Source organism: Gopherus flavomarginatus, chromosome 6 (genome assembly GCF_025201925.1).
Source record: "Gopherus flavomarginatus isolate rGopFla2 chromosome 6, rGopFla2.mat.asm, whole genome shotgun sequence".
Lineage (NCBI taxonomy): Eukaryota > Metazoa > Chordata > Testudines > Testudinidae > Gopherus > Gopherus flavomarginatus.
Window position 1 is genome coordinate 107,766,632 of NC_066622.1, and position 27,718 is coordinate 107,794,349.

Below are 27,718 nucleotides of genomic sequence, written 5' to 3' on the forward strand. Positions count from 1 at the left end.
CGTTTACCTAGAAAGGGACCTGAGTGGTGTGTGCAAACGTTAGCACATTCACAATCATGTGCGTCCCCATAAGGCTTGTGTTAGGGCTGAAGTGAGTGGTGCTCTTTCGCCTCCTCCAAAGGCAGGACCTAAAAAATGTCCCCAGGCTGCACTACACGTGTTGCACTCTGGAGCAGGCTATGAAAGGCTTCCAGGCTGGAACTGGGGACAGCTCCAGCTCCTGGTATCTGGAAGCTGGGCTTGGGTTCTCAGGCACCAGCAAGGTCTGGGGCTCTGGAGTAAACAGCCGGAACCTTCACACACGTACCACGAGGCTGCCAGCTTTCGAAGGACAGAAACGGGAAATCTGGGGGAGATAAATGAGGCCCCAAGCTGTAACTCCGCTGGGTACACTGGAGAAGCAGGACTTTGGAGTGACAGAGTGGGACGTGATAGTGTAGTTCAAATAATAATAATATAAGATAGGGACACTTGGCACCTCTCTCTCTCACTTTCTCCTTCCTCGATTTGGGGTCTCCCCTTTTGGGTTGTGTGACACAGTAAAAGCGTTTCTCCCCGGACTGGGGTTAAAGATCGCCTGGGTTACCTCCGCCGTTGTTACGCAAGAGCCTGCTGCGCAGGGCCCCCTTGCCTAGCTGGAATCGATCAGGTTTCCCCACTCCCCTTGTTAGTCTTTCGCCCCGCGAAGTTACGAAAGAGCAGATTCCCACCCCCACGCCGGAGCTGTATAAAGCGCTCCCAGCCCTGCGCCCTCCGGTCGCCTCCTCTCCCTTGTGCGAGCGCTCGGGTACAGACCGGCTGACTGCGGGGATCTGCGCTGCTCTGTAAGAGACACGTTTCCACCTCTCTCTTGTCCGCCGCGTGCGAAGATTCGGATCGCCCAGCGATTTGGCTAGAAATGCTGCAGCTCTCCTGCAGTGAGCCAGTGGGGACGCCCCACCATCTGCACGGGGGGGGGGGGCCCTCTGGATGCTTTGGGGCCCTATTTCTGGGTGCCTTGGGGAGCACCCACCGTATGTGCTGGGGGTACTCTACTGTGAAGGCATTGGGGGATCCCACTGCTTGCCCCTCTGAGCATCTTGGGGGCACCTAGTATGCCTTGGGCCCCTCGCCCCCCGTTGATGATTTGGTCTGTCTCTGTTTGCTGTTGTGTAGGAGTAGGATGGCTCAGGCGGGGAGATTCCTGGGCTGGCTGCTGCTGGTGGCCCTGGGCCTGCTAGGCGGTGGATGCCGAGCGGAGCGGGACTGCAGAGTGAGCAACTTCAGAGTCCAAGAGAACTTCGACAAGGCTCGTGTAGGTGTCCGCTCCCCTCCCCACTCTCTGGGGCCATCTCTCCTTGGATCTTGCCAGTTTTCACCCCAGGCCCAAAATGTACTATGAGCATAGAGATCCAGTCCTCCCACTCCTCTTGTGCCAAACCCCCGGCCTCCAGTGCAGAGCACCACAAAACCTAGATCCAGCACCTATGGCCCAGAGCCCCAAAGGCCTAAACAGAGAACAAGAATGTGCTCTAAAGAGAGGGAAAAAGCAGCAGCTCTTCATGCAGCAAAAGATCTAGCCCCTGCTACAAACGGGACCAGCAGCACCATAGACCCCCTCCCCCTTCATCCAGAACCTTGGGCTTGCTGGATCCAGCTATTTGAAAAATCCCAAACTCAAAAACTCTACCAGAAGAGAGAACTTCAGCTGCTGTAGTTCCACTGCAAACCCCTCCACCCCGCTGGTGCTGAGTTACATTATTATTACCCTGATTATTTGTATTATCATAGCAAGGTATGGAATTGGTTTGTATGGTAGGAGCAGCTATCCTTGTTCTCTTTTCGAACATTAGGACTTAGAGGCTTGGGACCAAAACCTGGCTAGGTCCTGCTGCTGAATCTGAACCTTTGTGATGCTTGTGCTCTTTGGTGCTTTGTATCCAAATTGTTTTTGGTGGGGTAGGAGCAGCTGGATTTATTCTCTGATTTGATGGTATAATTTGGAGACCTGGGGCCAAAGATCAGCAAAGTTCTGCAAGGTCCAGGTAGATCCAGCTTTTTTGATCGTCCCCACACTTGGGAGTGCCATACTTCCCAGGCTTAAGCAGAGCCTATCTCCTCTCCTTGCAGTATACTGGCACCTGGTACGCCATGGCCAAAAAGGACCCCGAGGGGCTGTTCCTGCAGGACAATGTGGTAGCCCAGTTCACCATAGATGAGAATGGACAAATGAGCGCCACCGCCAGGGGCAGAGTCCGGCTGTTTAAGTAAGTTGCCTGGCACCCTTCTTTCTCTTCCCATTCCAGTTCCCCAGGGCCCTGACTTTCTGCTGTGCTCTCTGCTGCTCTAACCCTTCCTTCTACCCACGTGCTCATCACTATTTGCCCCCAAGTCCAGGCTGCCAGGTTTGAACTCACCCTCTTTTTGTCTGACTCTTTTATTTGCAGTGAGTGGGATGTTTGCGCTGACATGATTGGCTCCTTCACTGACACTGAGGATCCTGCCAAGTTCAAGATGAAGTACTGGGGTGTAGCCTCTTTTCTCCAGAAGGGAAGTGAGTACTACTAAGTAGTGGAGTGTTTTTGCAGCAGGAGATCTAGGGCTGCGTGATAGCCCTTGTCACTTTTGGTGCACCTACAGGGGGAAAATAAGGGATTTTTTAGCTATGTTAGCTAACACATGGTACCTGCCACATGGTAAAATCCTAGAGCGAATAAGGCAGTTTCTAGTTTTCACATGTGTTAGCTGGTTGATGTTTATCCTAGTGAAGTCAAGGTCTTTGCATGGCAAAGGTCATACATTTATTTTCTTTCCAAGCCCCATAATATAGACTAGAGTCATCACATGAAAGAAGTAGAAGGAGATTGAGAAGATGATGAGCTCTTTTTAGTTCAGATCTGCTTTTTATTTGAATGTGTTAATTTTCTTGAAAAAGCCTAACTTCAGATTTAGTCATCAACAACAACCTGGTAGAGGAGGATTTTGCAGCTCTTAGCCTTTGTGGATACTTTGTGAACACAGGGATGTCCTCTTTTTTTGACAAACAAACCCTCAACACTCTCAGCATATTGAGTCCCATTCTCCCCTGTGTGAAATTAACCCACCTAAGGGAGTAGAAACTCCAGCACTCTTCACTCGAGAAGTTTCCATGGAATAGCTCCACTGGGAGAAGGTGGAATTTGGAAGAGATGAGGGCTCCACCTCAAAAACACACAGTTCTCAGGGGATCTTCAGGAAACCACTTGCCTCTGACTTGCTGTCCATTTTCTTGGCAACTCACTGCTGAGCCATACTTCCAGGGATTTCCCTAATTGCTGGATGCCCACCCTGCAGAGATGGGAGCACTGTACTATACATTGCTGAAAACTCTGGTCCTCCTGAAGAGGGAGAATCTGGCAGAACCCAGATGGCCAGCACCACCTCCTTCAACTCCATGGAGGCCAAATACTGAGGAAGAGGTCCATGAGGTGTGGAAACTGGAGATGGCAGCTCTCCCCCTTACATCCCACCCTCCCCCCACGTTCATTTCTGTGGATGTAGGGAGGTTAGAGAGGAATCAATTATTACACTAAATGCTAAATAGCTGAGAACAGTCTGAACTTCTAACTGCAAATTGTGATTAGGATTTGTGATACATCTCTTTGCATATGCCTAGCAAATACACATTTATAAGAAACCTAAGAGGCACTAGCTTTTTCCACACAAATACAGCTTAAAGCCAGGTTTCAAAGTAGTTTCTTAAGCGTTTCTGTGGTAGGAAAACAGAGCTTTCCAGAAGGTAATGTGACTAGGAGAGCTGTGAGTAATCTGGTGCATGACCAGCAGGAACATATTTATTTTCTCCAGCTTTACCCTGTGGCTGACCATTTTAAACATTATGTTTTCAGTCCTTAAAAGACCATATGCACCACTACACACACACAAATTAGTCCCATTAGACAGAAGCATTTGCCATGAAGTATAAAAAAAGTTCCCAAGTAAATTTTATTTTGTTAAATTTCTCCCATATTTCGGTAAAGCAAATGCAATGCATCACAGAATCCAACATGATATTTTCTTAGTTTTATTACAGACTTAAAGCATTACGTTAAGGGATGTTGTCAACTAGTTTAGGCTTCATATTTGATCTACATGATAGAGCCTGGTGATGGCAATTTCCTCAAGATTCAGAATATCTATTGCTTGCTTTTTTAATTCTTCTTCCCTACCAAGGAATTAAAAGCAAAGAACCTCAGCGATACTAATCGCTATGTAAATAGGACTTAGATGAAAACAGTATTTCTGACTTCTTGACTGTGGCTGAAGAAAGGGAAGGGACTCAGACTCTGGAAGAAAAAATCCCTCATCATAATGGTGATGAAGTGGGTAAGATTTCTTTGGCGGTAGGGCTGAAAGGGGAATACAGGAGACATCCTCTGAGATTGCTTTGGAAAATAACCCTGTTCCTTGGACTGGCCCCAGAGCCCATCTGTCTCCTTGTGTGAAGAAACACCTGTGGGCTGTGCAGGTGATGGATAGATCCAGATGGTGAGTTGTGAAGTATGGGAGTTTTCCTTTGTTGGCCTCCCACTGCCAGCTCCACAGCTCACTCAGAAGAAGCTTTATTTTTTTCTTTTTGACCTTCCAAATGGGACTAACCTTTGCCCCAGAGCAATCAGCCCCACCACAGAATCAGCACTTGCAATTTCCTGGGCTTGCATGGTCTAAAAGGTCATGGATTTATTCTGCCTGATAAGAGCTGCAGTGCATGTTTTTCAGCATTTCAATTAAAAATGACCGAGGTGCCATTATCCCTACCTAAAATAGATACAGACTTCTACCAAGTTAGTTTAAAATTAAAGTTGTTGCAACCCTCCTAACCTAGTGGACTTTTACTTTACATTGGCACAGATTATTTAAAATAATACAAAAGAGTTTGTTCAGTTTGTGCCGTTTCCACACTGTAACACTGCTTGTGAAAGGATTGTAATGTCACTGAAATATAAGCAAAAGAAGTCTGGTTGTAAGGGCAATAGTTTTCCATGACTTAAATTCAAATCACACAAATGAAGCAAACAGGCAGAATTATATGGAGTTCTGGCTAAGGTTTTACCATAAAATGCATTCAGTATTGAAATCTAATATTAAAACTGTATGCTTTTAAAACACATAATGCTTCTTTGTGAGGGAAGTAATATCTGGAAATACTCATCACACCTTATTTTGGTTATAAATAAGCTTGAACCAAGATCCTAGCTCCAAATGCTCTTGTATATTGGGAAAGTTTGCATCCACGTCTAAGCTTTGCAGCTCAGATCTATCTTATACAATCCAATATCCACTATAAAGGCAGGTCCACAGGTACTGATCCACAGTATGGCAATGACTGCTGGGCTGTGGAGGTGGCAGAGACAACACAATGCCATTTTTGGTAGTAGTCTGCTGGCCAAGACTGTCCCCCTTTAAAGGGTGGACTCACAAACTGTATGGCACTTGGGAATGATCCTGAGGGACGTCCTAAGGTAGGTGGCAGGTTCTTTCCAGGTTAACTGAATGTCAAGCAGCCAGGATTGATTTTTAGAAGGCCAATATGATTTCAAGATGACACTTCTCCCTTAGTGAAAGCTTCCTGCCTGTCGGCTAAGAAGAGGAGAAAGGTGAATTCATGTTACTCAGGCCAGTTGGCTCCTGTTGATTTATTTAATCTAATTGATCCCACGTGTTGTGGTGATGCTAGCATCTTGGGGCTGAGCCTGAGCGGTGCCAGGAGCATGGAACTTCCCTGTATTTCAGTAAGTATTGTGGGTGCCCAACACCTGTCAGGATCAGGCCCATTATGGACCATTTGCCATCTTTAATACTAATGTGTGTGGTATTTTTCTGTGACTGAGTAAATGCAGCATTCTCTCTAGGTGAATGTCTCCTCCTACCTCTATAACTTCTTGCTCCTTCCCTATGGTTTCTTCCAGATGATGATCACTGGGTGGTCGACACAGATTATGACACTTATGCACTTCATTACTCCTGCCGCCAACTAAATGACGATGGCACCTGTGCTGATAGTTACTCCTTTGTGTTCTCCCGGGACCCGAAGGGATTGCCATCTGAGGCACAGAGAATTGTCAGGCAAAGGCAGGTTGACCTCTGCTTGGACAGAAAATACAGAGTTATTGTCCATAATGGTAAGAATATGTTTTTTTCAGAAAATGTTATTTGGGAAGTGAAATGACTGCCATTCTAGGAAGCTCTTTCTCTCGTGGACAGGGATAGTAGGAAGGGATGCACTTAGTAGCTGTGGTATGATTTTATTTGCTTATTGCAAACTCAGTCTCAGATATGCCATTTTCACTTTTACTGCCCTGCCCATCCCAGGAAACAAACACAGAAGAGAGTTGCAGAACACCTAGATTAATACAACATGAAAGGGACAAAACTGTCAGAGCTTCTGTAAGAGAAAATTATCTCTCTAATCTATTAGAATTATTTGGATGTCAGCAAAATAGGAGATAGAGGAGAACTGTAGATATAATTTATTTAGACTTTTAAAAAGCCCCACAAGACACTTTTAAGGGAAAGTAAGTAGTCATGGGCTACATCTGGACTCTGAGCCAGGGGTGTGATTCCCAGCTTACATAGATATACTTTTACTAGCCGTTGGTCTAAAAGATATGCTCTAGTTCACACAGGAATTAATTCAGGGAAGTCCTATGGCCTGTGTTATACAGGAGATCAGACTAGATGGTCAGAGTGGTCCCTTCTGGCTTTACAATTTTTTAATCTAATCTATGACTAGATGAACAAAAACTAATATAAACAGTTAATTTTCAGTCTGGCAATATGTTGACATTGGGGTACCACAAAGACCTACTAGGACAGGTGATACTTAATATATTTATTAATGATCTGGAAAAGGTTGGTGAACAGAATGAAAATAAATGTTGTCTATAATGAAAATGTGCAAATTACACAAAATTATTTAGGCTAGACTGGGCAGCACAACTGCAAATGAAATTCACTTTTGATACAAGGCAATAAATATCTGCACAAATAATTCTAACTATTCATACATATTGTTGAGTTCTGAATTAACTGTAACAACTCAGGGAAAAGATCTGGGTGTCACTGTGGACAGCTTAGTGAAAACATGTGCTCAGTCTACAGCAGGAATCAAAAAGCACATAAAATGTTTGGATGCCTAAAGAAAAAATACAGAAAATAGGATAATGCCATTGTATATATTGATGGTGTTTTCTCACTGTGAATACAGTGTTTGGTTCTGTTCACCCCACCTCAAATAAAATATAACAGAAATAGAGAGGCCTAAAGATGGGAAATAAGAGTAGGTTAGATAAATGTCTATTAGGGATGGTCTAGACAGTATTTGGTCCTGCCATGAGGGCAGGGGACTGGACTCGATGACCTCTCGAGGTCCCTTCCAGTCCTAGAGTCTATGAGTCTATGAGTCTATGAAATTAAAATGACTAGAGGCGTGGAGAGTCCTATGTGTGAAGAAAGAATGTAAAATGGAGCCCAGTCATTGTGCTCCAGCTCCAGTTTAGGAAGAGGTATGCAAAAGTGGCTTCTTGCACATTGCTCTGAACCAATTGGTACTGGCCCCTGTGAGAGACAGGATAGTAGACTATCTGCTAGGGCCATCCTGTGTTTCTATTAAATGTATATGAAAGTGTAGGAAATGTTTGCACACTAGTAAATCAATTGTGAATGTTTGCAAGAAGTTACAAGTTGTAAAGAAAACGTATAATAAGTTCATAAATATTCACAGCTTGTGACAAAACATCTACAAACATCTCAGGAGAATCTCCACATAAAAGAGTAGTTGTTCTCCACAAAACATAGTTTTTAAAAGCACAGTTAAAGTTGCAAATACACCCTCCATACTAAAAATATCATTAATAGAACATTGAATGATAAAATGAAAATACAAATGTTAGGAACTTGTCTTCTAATACTACAGCACCAACCTTAACTCTGCCCCAGTACTAATTGCTCTCCCTTTGTAAAAGCTGAAGACCCCCCACTTTTCACACAAACCTTAACTCTGCTCCACTGGGTTGCATGTTTTCCTCATTGCCTGCTCTTTCAGATGGTGGGTAGTGGTTGGAGATGTCTGCTAGGGCTGATTTGGCTTCCATGCTCTTTGTGAATGAGAACTGATATTTTGGATCCTCTGAGGCTGCTCTATTTTATGCTAGGGAGCAGAGTGGTGGCTAGATGACCCCAGCATCAAGTGTCATGGCGACCTAGAGCCAATTGTGCACCTCCTCCGCTAGTCAGGCATGATAGTCACAATTCAGACAAAGCTCCGGATCATTTACCAGAGCATTAATTGATTCTGAACTCCCTAGTTTTGTTGAGCCAGATTCTTACACACCAAACAGATACACGTTGGAGCAATGAACAGTGATTGTCCATATTTGTACAAGAGCTAAAAGAAAAAAAAAAGACTATCAAAACATCTGCATTAGGAAATTCTTCATACAAAGTCCATGTAAATTCAATTTCTCCGTGAACAGAGGCCTCCCTGCATCTCATAGTTTTGCTAGCAAGAACTACAGAATTATTCGCAAGCGGGCCAAATCCTCATGTCCTTACTCAGTTGTTATGCAGGCCTTACTGAGGTAAAACTCCCACTGAAGGGAACATAAGAACATAAGAATGGCCATACTGGGTCAGACCAGAGGTCCATCTAGCCCAATATCCTGTCTTCTGGAAGTGGCCAATGCCAGGTGCCCCAGAGGGAATGGACAAGACAGGTAATCCTCAAGTGGTCCAGACTCTTTCAGTTTAGATTCTGGACCATATCTTCAAGTTAAATCCTTTTTCCAAAGATTCTTCATTGCCTTTTTAAACTAATACTGTGCTGAAGTGCACAATAAATAAATTACTAATTACACAGGTCTTGACTTGATATAAATATAGTTATATCTAAATAGCAGTTCTTGGTAAACTATCTTTATTTTCAAGCAAAAGAAGCTATAGAGAAAAGGCTGTTGGTGTTTTTTGCCACTTAACTTGCATTTCTGAAGCTAAATCTCCTACTGATTGTGGGTCAGGTTGGGCTACTACCTTGAGATCAATGGTCTGCTTGTGGGTAAGAGTATCACAGTTTTGCCCTCCGTGCGTATTCCCAATGACAATAAAACTATCACAAATAGTTATATTGACCACAGGACTGCTTGCAGAGCAAGCTATTACTTCATTGTAACCAGGGCATTGCAACCTGAACTTGTATCAGCATACACTAAAAACAAAAATCACAAGAAAATAAATGTATGTACATTAAGATAGTCTATTACTGCCATTTTTTGTGATCTTAAATGAAAAGTACGATACATCTTACTTAGATAAATATAATTTGAAATGGTTCTTGTGCTTGATCTGTGCTATAGCTGCTTCTTTGCCTCAGCATTACTGTCTGGAACAAATGGAACAGATCTGATTAATTCCTGTCCTATGCTGAGTTGAAAATCCTTTGGAATTATGTGCTACAGATCTAAAGAGCAGAATAACATTGCAAATAATAGACTGATATGTGTAAGACTACTTTAAAGGAAATACATTTACCCACACTTTAAATTTGATACATTTTTATATATTTTTATCTTTCTAGTGCTGGTTTAGAAATGTCATTAATTTTATTTTCTTTGTTTCAGGATTCTGCGTTTAAGGAGTTTTGAAACTATGGAAGCAAATCATGTAACATCAATATGGATGTAAAGTTTACAAATTGACTGTTTTGTTGTAGATCTTTAAAGCAGCTTCATTCAAACTTAAAATATATTTATCTGAGCTCTGTAGCTCACCCTGTCAATAAACCAATGAAACTTTTAATAAACATGGATAACAGGGAATGCATATTGTGTAAATATAAAAAGATGATTGTTTTATTGGCAAAAATATTATTTTACTGCAATGCTTAGAAATAGGAATCCAGATGGCGGTACTTAAGTATGTAATCTTTTGTTTTTTTCTTATTGGTTTTTGACTTTGTCTAGTAACCTTGCAGGCAAATATTTTTAAAAATCCCTAATATCTAATTTTAAAATGCCTTAAGTCCTCTTGACTTATTGTGGCTTCTTTATTGGATTCACTGGAAAGCGAAGTAGTATTTAAGTACAAAAGGAAGTTCATTGATCACATCACAGAATAGCTTTATTTTATTACATTCATACTTAAGAGGTGTAAAAATGCACCATTTGTAATGACCCTGTTTTTACACTCTTAAGAAAAATAAACATTTCTATCTACTGTAACATTGCTGAATTCAGCAAAATGGTGCCAGAGATTGACTAGTTCTAAGGACCAAATTTTCAAATGTAGGACACACCAGCAAAAATGATCATACGCTCATTGAACCAGCAAAAATCACATCTGCCTACTCAGATTGGCATTTTATGCATAAAGGTAGTTTGCACAAAAGTATGTTCAGGCAGCCAGTCACCTAATTTATGCATGCAAATGCCTTTTTTTATTTTATGGGCTTAGTGACTGCATGGAAATTTTTGAGGGTGCACTTTTTACACCCATTTTTAAAAGTTTGTTTCTATTCTTACTGGCAAATGGATAGTAAAACTGGGGCATATCCTCAGTAAATTGTCATGGTTCTACTGTAGTCAGTGGACAATTTACACCATCTGAAAATCTGCCCTCATAGAGCCCAATTCTTCTCTGAAGTTACATTGTTTTACATTACTGTGCCTCCACCAATGTCAGTGAAGTTACTCCTGATTACATCATTGTGAGAAGAGAATTAGGCTGATAGGATTTAATTCTGCAGTTTTACTCAGGCAAAACTCCCAAAACAATAGAATTTTGCCTGGGTTAGGATTGTAGAAGTTGAACCATAGATATATTTCTTTTCTTATCTGCTTTCTTTAGCATATAATATTATAAAATGGTGAGCTGGTCAGTGTGGGAAAGTGTATGGTTTAGCAGCCAAAGCAACAGCTGAAACATAGTTCATACATGACTTATTTGTAAACTACAGATAAATTCGATTCTCTGTGGTCATTTCTTCTTCCTGTGGTTTCTGTATTAGTCATTCTCCGTCCAGGAAGAGCTGCACAACACAAAAGAAACTGCCGCCATTCATGTCTGAAATGGGCAACGTTATACAAAACTGGATTGACGGCAGAGTTGGCAAAAGTGAATGCCATTATCCAGAAGAAAAATGATGGCAAAATATTCAAATCATGTTTGAAGTTCTGAACTAAAATTAAGAGAATAGTGATGACAATTGGACTCCACATGATGAAGAAAGAGATCATCAGCACAAACAAAGTTCGAAATAGCTTGTAATCTTGTTGGGAGACTCGGATCTGATGAATTTCTGAGTAGGCTAAACTAACATTTAATCTTCTTCTTGATGCTTTTGTAATCTGCATTCAAAAACAAAATAACATTTATTGTAACAGAGAGTTCTTGCTGAGTAGCTTTTTTTTAAAGCTGCAGAAGTGAATCTTGGCAAATCATGTTTCTGCTCTGGAAGTGTCTATAAAAAGGCAAGAGTTCTATATTTATTGCCTCTCAATGAGTACATTGCCAATGTGCTGAGTTAACTAGTAGAAAAATGGTTTGTTTTTTTTCCTAACTGTCAGCTCTGAAACTCAGCCTGTCTGGTAGTCAAGCTGGATTCTTTCCTTCTCGTGCTCATCACCCATTTTGCATTTGCTCATCACTTATTTTGCATTTGCTCATCACCCATTTTGCATTAATACTTTTAAAGTCAAATTAGGCCTTTAATTACCCTTGAAATCCCATTACCTTCAAATGATAACCTAGGTTATTTCATCTATGTAAATCTGTTGATTTTTACACAGGGGTAATTGACTGTGACTGGAGTATAGCTAACAATCCTGTTGATGCACAAAGAAGAGAATCCAGCTCACTCTTTTATGGACATTTTGGCTCTGCAGGTAAATAGGAGTAAAAAGTAGTAACAATGTAATTTAGTCACTAAAGTCAGCAAATATGACTGGTACACAAATGAAGCAGAACTGTTGAGTAAGCAGGTGCCATTTTTGCGTACTCATTTTCAGAGTAGAGCTGCACTAAAATTCTATTACAGATAGTTAGAGATGGGCTCAAGAGTCAAAATGTAGATCCGGATTTTGACACCTGAAAAAAGTATGTAGGTGTTTGAGTCCAGAATGTTGGTTCTGCCCATTGTAAGGGTGGACCATTTGCAGAATTTGGATCTGGGTTCAGATTTTCCCACCTCCAAAATCTGAGTGTGCCTGGGTCCAGTGATTGGCTCAGACTTTTCTGTGTATGGGTTTTCAGTAGGATGGTACAATGGTTAAAGCAGAGATGTCTTTCAAATGCAGAATATTTTTTTCCACAAAATTTCTGTTTGTCTCTCAGACCTCCCAGATGCATGCTACTTCCATTAGGTGATAGGTTTTAAACTTGAGTGAGAATGTATTTAAAATTCAGTGTATTGTCTTTGACATTTTGGTTTATCAGCCACTGATCAGAATTACTTTGTCTACAACAGCCCTGACACCTTGTGCATCCTGTAGTCTTTATGAAAGTCTTCACTTTTTCTGTAAAAGCGTAATACGCAAGATTGAGGCACGTAGGCCCTGATCCAGATTGATTTCAATAAACAATTCAATTGGCTTTAGTAGAAGCTAGGCACTTAAGCTTGTTTCAGAAGCTGGGCTGTGGGCTCTAAAGTTCCGGGGTGCTAAGAATCCCCAGTTCCCATTGCCTTCCATTGGAATTGTGAATGCTTAGGGCTTGTGGAAAATCCATTCTCAGGAAGGTCAGCACAGCAAAATTAAAATTATTTAAAGTTCCTAACTGTAGATCCAATTAAACTAACCCCCACCTCCAAAATTCCGCAGACAAACACTTCAGCTAAATACTTTCTCCCACTAGGCCAGATCCTCAGCTGGTGTAAATCAGCTCCAATGAAGTCAATGAAGCTGTGCTGATTTGGCCTATTCATTTTTATTCCAGAAGTTGCAATTTGACTCATTCAGTGTAATACTTGTTAATATTTCTTCTCTAGCTTAATCACTCTCTACATGCACATTATTTTTATTGAAAAAGCTGCATGAACTAGTGGATTGAAGGTGAGATTGGGAGCAGGAGCACTACCACTGGTTCGGTATGTAGTTTGAGGTGTCACTTCACTTCTCTGTGTCTCAGTTTTCCTGTCCATAAGATGTGAACAAGGGGGGAGATTTGCAAAGGCACAACTCACAGTTAAGGTGCCTAACTAGGAGGCTATGAAAATCAGTGGGAGTAAGGAACCTAACTGCCTTTTGTGCCTTTGAACATTTTCCCCAATAAGAACAAGATTAATAATCACATTTGCCTTGCTCAGAGTGAAAGTGGAGATAAACATTGAACTCAGGACAAACTTTTCCCTGTATCAATTATTCTCTGTATAAAATTCAGTTAGTTTGCAGGGCTGACAATGTCCTCAAAAAATCATTTGTCAACCTTTTTTGAAGTGTTGTAGCAATATTGGTCCCAGCAGGGCCACTCTTAAGAAAAATGGTGCCCTGGGAGAACTTGTATTTTGTCACCCTTGGCCCCTGCTGCCTCCCCCTGGCCTCCCACCCATCACACCTAGCTTCCACTGCCTCTCCACACACCCACCCATAGCCCCTGGCCCCTGCTGCCTCCCTGGCTACTCTACCCATCCTCCCATCGCCCCTGGCCCCTGCTGCCTCCCCACTCATCCTCCTATTGCCCCAGGCTCCCGCTGTCTCCCCCCACACACACATTACTCTGAGCTCCCTTCTGCAACCTCACACCCAAGGCCTGCTCTGCTCCTCACCTCTTGACACCAGCGCCTTGCCTGCCAACCATGGCACCCTGCGTGGTCATCCACATCACCCATCTGTAAGACCAGCCCTGCGTCCCAGAATTTTAGTGAGATCCGATGGGCAAAGTGACCTGAAGAAGAGATCTGTGTAGCCCAAAAGCTTTTCTCTCCGACCTGCAGAAGTTGGTCTAATAAAAGATATTACCTCACCCACCTTGTCTCTCGAGTTATCAGTCCCGTTTAGTATATGTATCTGTTTTAGTCATCTGGACTATCTATAATCACTGGAGGGCTATTTCTCTGGGGTTTGTTAAGAATAAGATTTTGCAAACACATGACACCTTGTTTAAGAGATTATTGCTGCATTCAGAGGTCTCAAATTCCTTGCTTTGGTGGGAAAATTTGAGACCAGTTTTAGACGCTGAGTTGGTGAAGGTCTTGTGCTTTGGGTCCTGCCTGACAGGAGAGACAGGAGAGTAGGGCAGTGTTGACAATTGGATTACAGACTGCTTTCTATTCTGCTATTTTGGCCAAGGCACTTGAGAATATGATAGCAACTACTGAAACACTTGGAGAATACAGATGTAGATGATAAATTTCAGCCTAGACACAGCACTGAAACTACACTTGTCAAGCTGGCATTTGTTACCAGAGTGGACAAGGAGGCCTGATATCTGTGATATCTGTGGTATTGCTTCATTACCTGAGGATGTGATTATAACTCTTTTGAACTGATCTCAGTTGTGGTATTAGGGCCAGTGGCAGGATACTTTGGCACTCCTGTTATGCACAGACAGTTGGAATTGGACACGAGATAAACCCAGAGCTCTTGCAAGCAAACCTAGGCACTGTGTGATCACTGAACACCACCCCAGTAATACTTCGTATCATGCTCATTGTACAATGATGCCATAGAGTAGTCTCATCTAATATATATGTATTTCTTCTTAGTCACTGCTTGAATTACATATGGTGATCCTCAGTTCAGTTTTGCTTGTCTCTTCGAGAGTTAGGTGAGAGACGTGGTTTGGATGTGACTGCAGATGATGCCCAGCTATCTATCCCACTTTCTCTAGGCTCTGGAGAGATATTATGCATCTCTGCACTTGTAATATAAAATCCCAAGATTGGATGGCTTAGGTTGTATTGTGGTAAGACTAAAATTATGTTGACTAGATCAGAAAGGAAATGTAAGAAGAGCCGCATTTCTCCAGGCTTCCCAGTCTTTACTGAGGCAAGTGTAATCTGGTGTCTAGGCATAGCTGTTGCTCAGGGCTTCATGTTATAAGGTCCTATGAAAGCTGATTGGTCAGAGCTGTTTTTTATGGGTTTAAGACTATCCCAGAGGACACCAGAGGGAGGCTGTATCTCAACCAATGGCTCCAAACATCTACCTTTTGTGTCATCTGGGTTAGCCTATTACCATGTTCTATATAGTGAGCTGCCAAAATGGTGGTCCGTTGCTAATATTGCATGCAGGTGCTTGACCAAAATCAAGAATAGGCAGAGGGTATCCTGTATACCAGAATGTTAGCACCCATTAGGGCAGGGATATTTAATAAAACAGAAAATATCATAATTCCACTATATAAATTCATGGTATGCCCACACCTTGAATACTCATGCAGTTCTGGTTGCCCCATCTCAAAAAAAGATATATTAGAATTGGAAAAGCTAAGGGGAAAGGCAGCAAAAATGATTAGGGGTATGACTCAGCTCCCATATGAGGGGAAAATAAAATGCCCTGGGACTTAGAAAACAGATGACTAAGGGGGAATTATAGAGGTCTATAAAATCATAACTGTTCTGGAGAAAGTGAATAGAAGTGTTATTTACCTCTTGACATAACAAAAGAACTAGGGGAGTCACCCAGTGAAATTAATAGGCAGCAGTTTTAAAACTAACGTAAGGAAGTACTTCCCACAGTGCACAGTCAACCTGTGGAACTTGTTGCCAGTGAATGGTGTGAAGGCCAAAAGTATAACTAGTTCAAAAAAGCATTAGATAAGTTCATGGAGGATAGATCCATCAATGGCTATTAGCCAAGATGGTCAGGGATGCAACCCAGTGCTCTGGGTGTCCCTCAGCTCTGACTGTCAGAAGCTGGGACTGGACAACAGGGGATGGATCACTTGAAATTGTGCTGTTCTGTTCAATCCCTCTGAAGCATCTGGCACTGGCCACTGTCAGAGACAGGATACTGAGCTAGATGGACCATTTGACTGACACAATATGGCTACTATGTTCTTAGCAGTGCTTAATTTTTAATGGAAGAGGTGCCAGAGTTCAAGCAATTATTGTTTTGTTTTCATAACTGACACAGCAAGCCCAAGGGTGCCAGGGCTGTGAACTGCCAACCCTAGAGGTGCTGGGACTCAGCCATGGCAAGCCTTGGCACAGATTAAGCACTGTTTTTTTACTAATTGCTGCAGAGGATGATTTTGATTTTAACTTTTAAGGCCCATCATCAGGCCTAGGTCCCTGATACCTTTCTGAGCCTCTGGCTTCCTATTTACCCTTGTGCTTTCTGAAGTATTCTGTTCTAGCCTGGAGCTTGCAGGAACAGGAGAGGCACCATTTAGGTCTTTGTGAGGATAGAGCTATCTCCTTCCATTTGACCTGAAGATAGTAACAGACTTAGCCCTTTAAAGCAGGTTTCAAAACATTTTTATTTCAAAAGGCCTTTACCATGGAACATGAGTTTTATTTGTGTATCTGTATTAATTTAAAATGTAGTGTTTACCTGATGCTTTTAGTCCCTTAACCTGCATTTGTTTGATTAAAAAGTTCTCAAGAAACTTCCGTGTACCAGTGATGTACAAATAAAATTAGTATCAATAGGAATGAAAGGACAAGTAAGAGACAGTTGTCATTACTCGTGTAGTCCTTTATCATTGCTCTAAATCACTGCTATGCACACACCCAAAGTTGATGGATCCAGCACTGAAGATATAATCAGCTACTGATCAGCAGTGGAATGATTTATGCAGATTATTTCAAAGGCCGGGCTGCTATTTAAAATGTTTCTTGTCTAGCACAGCTTGCGAATTGGTTCAGCTAATCATGGGTGGAATGTATTTCCTTGGGTGGCAAATGTTTGTCTGAGTCGCAGATGTTGTTTGCTTTCATGACGTTTACATGGTATGCTTTCACTAACAGTGAAGTTGCATTCATGTCAGCAGCCCTTGGATCCATTTGCCTATTTTTCTTCATAGTATGGATGGGAGAAGGCATTCTTGGAAACTGAACCTACTCTTGAAGCCTGCTTGTTCTGATATAGGACATCAGTAACTCCCATTGTGCTCAACAGAAGTTACTGCTGTCTTACAGGGAGAAAAAGAGGTCCCTATTTCTAGAATGAACCAAACTTTTAAAAGTTCAAATTCCATGAAAACAGTGTCTGTTCTAGGCTAGAGGAAGGGAAAGAGATTGGATGCCAATTCACTTGAAGCAGAAGGAAAGTGATGGAATCCTAGAAGCAAGGTAGATGCAGAAGCAAAGAGATACAAATAGGAAAAGAATGCATTGTCAGGAGGGGAGAGAGAATGGCAGGGGCAGGGGTGGCAGTCCAGAGTCAGAAGAGAGAAAGCTGAAACTAAACAGCATACCCAAGATCTTAGAGGATATACTCTGTGAAATACATATAGATATACACTAATTTATTAATAATACAAAAGCATGGTGTTTAAGAAATGTTAAGACCTGTTCAAAAAGCTCTGAGGTAATTTACAACCCAAAACCTTTTAGGCGTATCCTTATCCTTATTTAACAAGCTAGTGACCTTTTTCACATCAAGTGAAATCCGCATTAAGTCTCAGTATATGGCTGTAGACAGGTAAAATGTGGAGTGGTTGGGAAGATGAAGCTCACACCTGCAAATTGGGGCAAGGAGTTCCTACAAACCCTTCCCCCCAAATCCCCGCTCTATAATTCAGCCCTGTTGCTGCTGGTGCCTCTCTCTGTTATTTCCTAAACCTCAAATGTGCTTTTGAAGAAAGTGAAATATAACTATGTTGAACAGAGCCATGACTACCTGTCCTAATGCACTGAAAATAAATGTTTGTCACCTTGAGAATACAAACCCTTATTCCTACTGAAATGCAATTTGTTTATTGTTTGACTATTATACATAAGTTTTCACCTCGTTTTCCTCTCTACATGCTGTAATCATATTACTGTGTTGTTTTACTGTGGGGAAAAAGCTGTTTTACATACTGTCTTACCGTGGTTTTGTAATCCTGAAACCAGTATGAAAATCGTGCTGGAGAGTTAGAAAAATCTCTGCTTTTAGGGGCAAAATTCTTCTTTCTCATGCACAGCTCTCACTAGCAGCAAAGATGGGTTACAGAAGCATGTTAATGATTGTGACTTGTGAAACTTTGGTTTAGTTCACTGAAATTCAGTTAAAGTGGGACCTGAATAGTGAGGGTTACTATTCACTAGATTCAATATTTGGTATTTAAATATGTTAAATTTTACCAATAATATTGCCAACCTTTCCAGCATCTAATTATGAGTAAGTACTTTCATTCCTTATCATTAGCTCTGACCAAGGAATGCTCATTGTGATTTAAGCCACCTTAGCCCTCCCTCAGTTGTGGTGCTGCTTTGTCAAGGTCCAATACCCTGGTTCAGGAAAGAGCTACTGGTGATGCGCCCTGCACTGGCCACGGGAGTGGGTGGTGATGAAGGCGCGTAAGACTGGCTCTGCCCATCCTGGGGTTAGTGGTGCAGGTGGAACATTGCAAAGCAGCCCTAAGGCAGGGCATAATCAGTCTTTTTGCACTCACGTCATTCATTTCATTACAGGATCTCAAAGCACATTACAAGGGTGGTAAAGTATTGTCCCTACTTTAATGTTGGAAAAGCTAAGGCACCAAGGGGTTAACAGACTTGTCCAAAATCAAACAGGGAGTTATAACCCAGGTCTTGGCCACCAACAAACAGATCCAGGGGCCCTGGAGCAGGTTCCTTCACTTGCTCTGGGGGCCCCGGAAAACTTTCGTGGGGCTTGGGCGAAGGGGAAGGACCCCCTGCTGCCGAATTACCACCAAAGTGGGACCTGCCACCAAAGTGCCAGGTCTTCGGTGGTAATTTGGCGATGGGGGGCCCCCACCGTGGGTCTTTGGGGCACTTCAGTGGTGGGTCCCGGAGCGGAAGGACCCCCCGCCGCCAAATTACCACTGAAGCGGGTGCCCCCCGCTGCCGAAGACCCCAGGCCCCCTGAATCCTCTGGGTGGCCCTGCTTGTAAGTGGTGGAAGGAGACTGCATAGAAATGAGTGCCCAGACTTCTTTGCTCTACTACTCCCTGTTCTTAATCTTCCTATTTCCCACTCAGCCAGCTCCACTGTCTGTATATGTTACTATAGTCCTAGGGCTGGAGTAATTGTCCTGCATGTCCTTCACTGGCTTGGGAGACAGATTGCTGCTTCCTGGCGTAAGAGTTGGGAACTCACATGGTGGTGATGATGATGATGATGTTTCCTATCTAATCAGTTTGGCTTGTGGATGGGGTTGGGATGGATTGCTCCATGGTGCTTGGCTGCATTCAGGCCTGTCTGGTCAATTAAAATTGCACTCTGGCAGGGACAGATGCTTGCCACTGCCAAACAGCGTACTCTCTCCCATCCTCTGCCAGTAGTTGCCTATATATTAAAATTATGCTACTTGGTGTGCTACCACGTCATACGCCAGGATCCATTGCATAGTACCCAGAGGTGGCCTCCATCTAGCAACAGAGCAGGAAGTGGGGCACTTAAGGACCCTAAACTGAGACAGTTTGAAGGAAGTACATTTGCACCACCTACCACGCCCATTTAGGTAGACCTTACATTCAAAGATCCACAGGTCAAAAATCAGCTTTTTTCTAGAGCTCCACGCACTGATGAATGAGAAGGACAAGGATGGCAGGTGTCTGTGCGCATTGGGGGAAAGGCTCAAGGAGGAGGGTGAGTTGGGAATCTGGAAGGGGATGGATCTGTGCTGGAGAGGAGGTTTGTTTGCTGTAGAATAGCATGCTGGCCTGTAACCCAGTCAGTCCACCCAGCAGTGAGGTTAATTTGTGGACTCCTCTCTTCTTTTTGGCTGAACTCTAGAAAACACCTGTTTTCATACCTGTGGCTCCTGGTTGCACACTGACCCTTTCAGGGATGCTATGGGTCCAGGATGACCTGGTCCCAATTAGGTCCTGAACAAGGAAATTCTGTCATTTGTACTCCTCAGAGGGACCCTGAAAACTATAGGCTGCTGCAAGGCAGGCTGGGAAGGAGTGCCAGGAAATATAAGGAGAAACCTTTTTTCAGAAGAAAGTCCAGGGACAAAGGCAGTCCTGGAGCAGGGCCACCCCACCAATGAAACTGGGGAGGCAGCTATGAGGGGCTATGATGAAAAAAAGCCTATGAGGAAACCCTCAGACTAGTAAGAGAAGGACTCCTGACCGGGTAAGAGAGAGAACAGTTAGGTGAGCCCTGGAGAAGAGTGAGGGTTTTGACATGCAGCAATAGGAATTGTGAAGCAGGGCAGGGTATGGCCCATGCTCTCCAAGGATGTCATAGCAGCTGTGGTCTCTTTGCACTCTGGAAAACACCCACAAAGGTGTCCCCAGCATGGCCTGTGGCTAGAGTCACAATCTGGCCCTAGCGACCCAATCCTATAAGGTGCTGGGGGCCTTCAACTCCCATTGAAGTTGATGGCAGTTGACAGGTTGCAGCACCATGCAGAATCAGGGCCCTAGGTGACTTGCCAAAAGTCACAGAGGGAGTTAGTGTCGCAATACAGGTTAAATCTCAATGGTTCCTGGCTCCCAGGCCCATGTTTAAGCCACTAGAAAACACCTCCCTTCCAGAGAGAAAAAGTATTACAAAAATGTCGCTTTTCCTGTCCCGCCTTTTCTATTTTTTTGTCTACTGCTTTTGTTTGCTGACATTTATTAAACATCCTGGAGCTTGGGCGAGAGTAACTACACATCATAACTATTGCTTCTGTTTTTAGGGCACTTATTAATTTGATTGGAGGGGGGGTTAGCAATTTTTTAGTTTTATGTAGATGTCCAAAAAGCAAGGGTTTGGCGCTTTCTCTTTGTATACACTACAGTGAGTACTTGCTTTGTAATATCCTCTAAGGGGCTATAATGTAATACTGTTTCAAACAGCACTACACTAAAGCACACTAGACAGTGAACCTCTAGTGTGCACCAGCAGAGTCTACAGCAGGGGTAGGCAACCTATGGCACGTGTACCGAAGGCGGCACGCGAGCTGATTTTCAGTGACACTCACACTGCCTGGATCCTGGCCACTGGTCCGGGGGGCTCTGCATTTTAATTTAATTTTAAATGAAGCTTCTTAAACATTTTAAAAGCCTTATTTACTTTACATACAACAATAGTTTAGTTATATATTATAGACTTAGATAAAGAGACCTTCTAAAAATGTTAAAATGTATTACTGGCATGTGAAATCTTAAATTAGAGTGAATAAATGAAGATTCGGCACATCGCTTCTGAAAGGTTGCTGATCCCTGGTCTACATGGATCAATAAAATGTTACTGAACTTGAGAAATCACACCCCAAAAGAAACCATCCGTGGTGTTTATTGGATAACACTGATTTCATTTTTTTGTATCTGAGGTGTTGGTGTTTATCAGTTAAAACCTAAAATCAGAAGCCCTAATTATGACACATAATTAAAGCAGGAAAAGGGTAGATTCAAAGGGAGTGAGGGGAAAACAGTTTTAAGGACTTTATGACCCAGGGCTGCTCTTCCTTGCTGTCGTACAACTCCCATTGAATCCATTTTGAGTTTTGGGGGTGCAAACAATGCAGGATCTGATTCACAATGAATTTTCAGTTGTTTGAGATGTTTGTTAGTACAATATCTCTAGTAAGTTTATATAGGCCCTTAATTATGATCAATACATGATATTAAGTAAGGTGCCCCAAAGTGTACATGAATTAAGACTGATACCTATCTTGGGTTTCTGGTAACACACTGTTCAAGCTTCGCTGCTGTTTATAATGGAAACAAAACTGTCTCAGCTGAAACTGTTATACTTGAGCAAATACAATCTATACTGTTTAGCATTACTACATTACTAGCCAGCCAGATGTCATTTTGCAATAAAACTATAAGAAAAAAATACCTGTAAAATTTTTGTATAGCTGATCACAATGACTAATCCTGGTATTATAAAGACAACAAAGGTGAATGTTACGTCCCAAGAGATTTCTCCTGCAATGCTGGGCCAAACCAAGGTGCAAATTTGAACTTCCTGTTTACAAAGAATAAAAGAAAATCATTAATATTATATTTTAGATATTTACTTTCAGTATAAAGTTCTCTGGAACCATATGTCAATGTTTACACTTCATCTGACTTGGTGCTCATTCAAGTAACTGGCCACTACATAAACAGGATCTATGGAAATAGTTACTAATGAAAACAAAATAGTTGTTTCAATGTGGAATGTTTTTCAAAACATGATGACAGGTGTGTAGTTCACAAGATTTGGTATGCAAATATGGAATTGGTGAAATAATTAAATATAGAGGCATAGCGAGTGCCTCCATACCCTCCGACTGGAGGAGGGCCCGCAAGGAAGGGGGCCCCTAAAAGTGGCAAAAAAAAATGTAAGGTATAACTAGGTAAGTGACATTTATTGACGCTATTGCACAATCCATGTTGGTTTTACTGACAAAACCGTGAAGTCATTATGATATATCATAATGCTATTGGCTACATCAGTTGTCTGTCGGTCAGTTTCGAATTTTAGTTGGACCCATTCAAAGAATGTGTATTTGCATTCATAATGGCGGTCGGCGGATAAATGTTATTAATTTAGTTGTTTAGTTTTTTATCGTTTCCAACGCAGAAGCGTGCTTTGTGATGTCTAAGAGAATGTATAAGAGCGGAGCTAGTAAACGAAAGGCAGCAAAAGATGCCGAGAAGGAACTTGAGAAAATTCCAAAGTTGTTAACGTATTTTGCGCTGCAATCCAACGTACAGGTACATGCACATGAAATGGACCGCGCTAGCAGCGACGAATCGTATCCAGAAGTATCCAGAAGTGCTTCAAGTGAGGTCGAAGGTGAAGCCAGTTGTTCTACCAAACAAACTGTGACAGATATTCCAGCTGCTTCCGGGAAAGAAGTATCTGAATCTGAACCACTGACTGTTGATCCAGGAGATTGGCCGTCTATAATATCGGACAGGCAAGTGTGTGACATTGTTGCACGTGGCCCTCCGCAGCAGAATGAAAGTTACGAATTTCCATTTAACAAGGAAAGATGGAGGTTCACAAGTACTCATTTCTATCGAACCATGGCAAATGGCGAGAAAATAAGACGTTCATGGTTAATGTACTCAGTTCAGAAAGATGCCATTTTTTTGTTTTTGTTGTAAATTATTTGGCACTGGTGACATACCGCTACGTCATGGAACATCTGCTTGGAAAGCACTGTCAAAAAGACTTCAGCATGAAACAGGCAAAGGTCATCAAGACTGAATGGTGAAATGGTTTGACCTTTGGTCAGGCATAGTAAACCGTACATGTATTGACCAACTCGAATTGCAGGCTTTTCTGAAAGAAAGAGATTTCTGGAGAAATGTTGTCAAACGCATGGTTGATATCGTTATTTTCTTGTCCGAAAGAAACTTGGCATTTTGAGGAAGTAATGAAAAGCTCGGCGATCCTTCGAATGGCAACTTTTTGGGACTGTTTGAATTGCTTGCAAAGTATGAGACTGTCCTCAGTGAACTTTTACAGAGGAATAAGAAGGCAGAGACACATGTTCAGTACCTCAGTCCACAGATCCAAAACGAGCTGATTCAACTTGTTGCCAGTAACGTTCAAGAGGCCAACATAGCACAGCTTAAAAAAGCAAAATATTATTCAGTTATTTTGGACTGTACTCCCGACGTGTCACATGAAGAACAGATGTCTGTGGTGTTACGCTTTGTTGAATGCAACGGTGAAGATGGTGTCAATATTCGTGAAGCGTTTGTTGGTTTTCTTAATGTTCATGATACAACTGGCGAGGGCTTATTGGAAGCGTTTCTTGAAAAGGCAAACAACTTAGGAATAGACATTGCTGACATGAGAGGCCAAGCTTATGATAACGGCGCAAATATGAGAGGAAAGAATAAAGGAGTTCAAGCCCGCACGCTAGAAATAAATGACCGTGCCTTGTATGTACCATGTGGAGTTCACACGTGGAATCTTGTGATCTCAGATGCGGCAAAGTCATCGAAATATGCCGTTGACTTTTTCGGTCTGATTAACAGAATATACGTTATCTTTTCTTCTTCACCTTCACATTGGGACATACTTCAAGAACATATGCCAATATCTGTTAAAGGGTTCTCGGACACTCATTGGGAGTCGAGAATTGATGCTGTGAAGCCATTGCGTTATCACCTTGAAGAATTGTGCAATGCTTTGTCATCTTTGCGAGAATATGCGCTCGAAAAGAAAGATGGCAATACAGCAACAGAAGCCGGTGCACTTTTAGACCATGTTACTATGTGGCCTTTTGTTCTGACTGTGTACACGTGGTACGATATACTATTTCACGTCAATAAAACCAGCAAATTAATTCAGTCACCAGATGTGTCAATTGACGTACTGCAGGCGGAAGTCGGTGCTACAATGAAGTTTTTGGAAGACTATCAAAATACAGGATATAACTCTGTGGTCACAAATGCACGTGAAATAGCAGAGCATATGGGTATTGAGCAGGTGTTTCCAGAAACCAGGGTGCGACGTAAGAAGAGAATGTTTGATTACGAATGTGCTGATTCGAGTCATCTTTCTGCCGAAGAAAAATTCAAATCGCAGTTCTTTCTTGTTCTCACTGATCAGGCCATATCTTCTGTTTTGTCGCGATTTGACCAACTTGTGGAGTGGTATAAGTTGTTTGGATTTCTGTACAATGCTAACAGCCTGAAGCAGTGTCACAGAGAAAATGAACTGGAGAATCACAGCAAAAATTTTGAAAGAAAAATGGGAGACATTGATGCCAACGAACTCATAATGGAATTGAATCGTTTTATTTATGTCATCGAGAAAGAGAGAGGACTTGTCACGGCAAACAATTTTTTTAACGTACATATACAAGAACAGCCTTCAGGAGATATATCCGAATCTTTGCATTTGAATTCTTCTGACCACACCAGTTACTGTTGCTGGTGCTGAAAGGAGCTTCAGCAGAATGAAACTGATCAAGAATATCCTGCCCTCAACCATGACAGATGACAGGCTTTCTGCGCTTGCAGTTATCTCAGTCGAAAACAAGATTGCCGGATCTCTGGACTATGACACATTGATTAACCAATTTGTGAAGAACAAGGCTCGAAAGAAGCACTTTGCATAAATACGGAATACATGTACACTGTAGGCCTATGTATACATAATATGAACCCTGTATATTGTATAAAATAAATATCTCATTCCAGTTTCTGCATTGTAAGGGGCCCCCGGACATATGTTCGGAGGGGGCCACGTTCTTTGTTGCTACGGCGCTGATTAAATAGCATAGCAAATGCTAGTGACAATTTTCAAATGTAAACTCATAAATTCTAAATAAACAAATGGAAAGACCATTAAAAACCTGGAAGGACTGATTAAATTATTATTATTCGGTAAGCATATTGTTTGTTTTTGCATGCAGGAGGGATTATTTGTGCATTTTTCAGGGAAAGCTCTTATATAAATTAATGCAAGGCGCTACTCCCTGGGCACAGGCAGCTGATCGCTGAAAAGAGAAATATGCGGAAAAGGGGCTTTCCTAGCTCTAAGCTGGAACACAACGCCTCATGTTTATATAAGGTGCAGTCCAAGGACAAAGCACTGCGGATCAAAGTAACTGATGGTACAGTTCTATGGGGGGAAAAAATCCATGTGAGTCTGAACGTAGGACTGATCTCCTGAAGACCTTAATTAGGTCCTGATTCTGCTGTGCTGAAGTGAATGAGACTTTTGCTATTTATTGACTTGAGGATCAAATCCTACATTAAAAGAAGTTCATTTCTACTCTGATTCCACACCTTAATGGCTAAATGTAACCTAATAAGCATAGGCAATGCCCAACATCAATATTGATCTGCACAGGTGCTGGAACTAGAGGTGCTGGCCGTGCTGCTGCTGCACCCCGTGCTTGAAGTGGTCTCCATTAAATACAGGGTTTACAGTTTGGTTCAATGACTCTCAGCACCCCCACCATACAAATTGTTCCAGCACCCCTGCTGGGCCAAAAAGGAGAAGGTGTTGCCAGCCTTTGAAGGCTTTGTTGAAAAATGTCCCCCTTATAACACTTCATGGGGCATTAACCTCTTAACGTCTAACCCCAAGTCCAGAGCTAGGCATCACTCTCCGGGTAACGGTTCCAATGCATAATCCCAGGTCTCTGCCCTGCAACACCCGCTGGAATACCAAGTTACCTGAATCGATCCTATCCGGCCTTCTGGATAATCTCCAGCAGACCCCCACCCCTCAAACGTGGTCTAAGAACAGCATCGCACCTCGGGGCGCCCCGGCAGGACTACGGCAGCATCGCCGCTCTCCCGGGGCAGGGAGCCAGGTACACCGGCTCCAGCACGCTGCTCCGCAGCGCCGATGAGAACCCGGGACGCGCAGCCTGTCTGAACAGATGGTGCGGACACTCTTTGGGGGAGGCGAGGCTGGAGTCAGGCTGCTCGGAGGGAGCGAAGCCACTCGCCGTTTCCCAACCCGCTGGGGTTCCTGGGTCCCTAGGCAGCAGCCTCCCGTGGGCTGGCTCACTGGGCACTGTGCTGACCCGCGCCCCCATTGCCCCCATCGCCCCAGGCTGGCGCAGCGCAGAGCGCGCCGGAGCCGCTCCTTACCTCGCCGTGCCTGAGCAGGGGCTCCACGCTGAAGAAGAGGCAGAGCGGGAGGGTGGCGAGGGCGGAGACCCCCCAGATGAGCAGCAGGGTCCCGGCCAGCAGCTTGCAGCTGAAGCGGGCCGTGTGCCGCAGCCGGACGATGCACACCACGCGCTCCAGGCTGACCGCCGCCAGCGACAGGATGGTGACGCTGCCGCTGAGGCTTATCACGTACAAGAGCATGTGGCAGACGACATCCCCCAGCACCCAGGACTCGGTCCAGCGCACCACGAGGATGACGGGGATGGCGCTGATGAAGAGCAGGTCCGCGCAGAAGAGGTTGAGCACCAGGTAGTTGGCGGTGCGCAACTTCTTCGTCCTGGCCAGCAGCGAGATGGCGCAGATGTTGACCAGCAGCGACACCAGGAAGATGCAGGAGAGGACGGCGGTCTCCAGGGCGCTCAGGGCCACCCTGTTCTGGCCCTTGAAGTCCGAGAAGAACGGGAAACGGGTGCAGTTCCCTTGGGCAGTCTTGCAGGCGCCTGGCATCTGGCTGGCACCCAGGGCATCACACGCCACCAGAGCCAGGGACGCTGCGGCTGCCCCCAAGCCAGGCACCCAGGTGCCAAGCGGCGGGACGGGGCGGCAGCTCTGGGTTGCTGGTGCCAGTGGGGGGTGTTTGCACGGGGACCGGCCAGACAGCAGCCGCATCTCCTCCTCTTCCTCTGACATCCGCAGGGCCAGGTGCGGTGTCCGCAGGGTGGTTTGCCGCACCTGGCCCGCTGGGGGAACAAGGAAGTAGCAGGCGAGGACAGTAAATATACAGCGCGCCCCGCTGCACAAAGGCGAGGGCGTTGTTGTGCTTTACAAGCGAGTGACTAACAACGTCGCAAGGGAGCGAGTCCTTCTGTCCCGGGAGGGCTGGGCTCGGGGGCATTTCCCGGGCGGGCGAGCGGCGCAAGTCCCACCGGGCAGCTGCTCATGTGTTGATGGCGGGACCCGCGCCACCCAGCAGCGAGTGTCCCAGGGCAGCACACGCCCCAGGGTTGCCCGAAGACACGTTCCCTGCCGAGTGTCGGATGCCAGCCAGGGCCCTGGGCAAACCCCTGAACGCCTGAGAGAC

At 43.6% G+C, this 27,718-nt stretch overlaps 2 protein-coding genes across 3 annotated transcripts; one reads left to right on the top strand and one right to left on the bottom strand.

Annotated features, from left to right (window-relative positions):
- Nucleotides 1-1,162: 1,162 nt before the first annotated feature.
- Nucleotides 1,163-9,697, top strand: RBP4 (retinol binding protein 4). Its single transcript, XM_050959754.1, has 5 exons — nucleotides 1,163-1,294; nucleotides 2,110-2,246; nucleotides 2,427-2,533; nucleotides 5,928-6,140; nucleotides 9,633-9,697. The coding sequence occupies exons 1-5, from the start codon at nucleotides 1,163-1,165 to the stop codon at nucleotides 9,644-9,646; spliced, it is 603 nt and encodes a 200-aa protein (XP_050815711.1). The 3' UTR covers nucleotides 9,647-9,697.
- FFAR4 (free fatty acid receptor 4) lies at nucleotides 7,619-27,428 on the bottom strand. Of its 2 annotated transcripts, XM_050959571.1 has the most exons (3): nucleotides 26,617-27,428; nucleotides 21,899-22,027; nucleotides 7,619-11,357 (listed from the first exon to the last, which is right to left on the bottom strand). In XM_050959571.1, exons 1-3 carry the CDS (start codon nucleotides 27,325-27,327, stop codon nucleotides 10,950-10,952), a joined length of 1,248 nt encoding a protein of 415 aa, XP_050815528.1. In that variant the 5' UTR covers nucleotides 27,328-27,428; the 3' UTR covers nucleotides 7,619-10,949. The 2 variants fall into 2 exon arrangements, with proteins under 2 accessions (XP_050815528.1, XP_050815529.1); XM_050959572.1 differs by lacking the exon at nucleotides 21,899-22,027.
- Between the last annotated feature and the right edge of the window lie 290 nt (nucleotides 27,429-27,718).

Excerpts from the sequence above, each read along its gene's own strand:
- FFAR4 (XM_050959571.1), bottom strand. The coding sequence starts at position 27,327 with ATGTCAGAGGAAGAGGAGGAGATGCGGCTGCTGTCTGGCCGGTCCCCG. Across the intron at positions 22,028-26,616 it reads CCCTGCTCAGGCACGGCGAG|GAAGTTCAAATTTGCACCTT; the intron begins GTAAGGAGCGGC and ends CTTTGTAAACAG. Across the intron at positions 11,358-21,898 it reads GCTATACAAAAATTTTACAG|ATTACAAAAGCATCAAGAAG; the intron begins GTATTTTTTTCT and ends TTTTGAATGCAG.
- RBP4 (XM_050959754.1), top strand. The coding sequence starts at position 1,163 with ATGGCTCAGGCGGGGAGATTCCTGGGCTGGCTGCTGCTGGTGGCCCTG. Across the intron at positions 1,295-2,109 it reads AGAACTTCGACAAGGCTCGT|TATACTGGCACCTGGTACGC; the intron begins GTAGGTGTCCGC and ends CTCTCCTTGCAG. Across the intron at positions 2,247-2,426 it reads GGCAGAGTCCGGCTGTTTAA|TGAGTGGGATGTTTGCGCTG; the intron begins GTAAGTTGCCTG and ends TTTTATTTGCAG.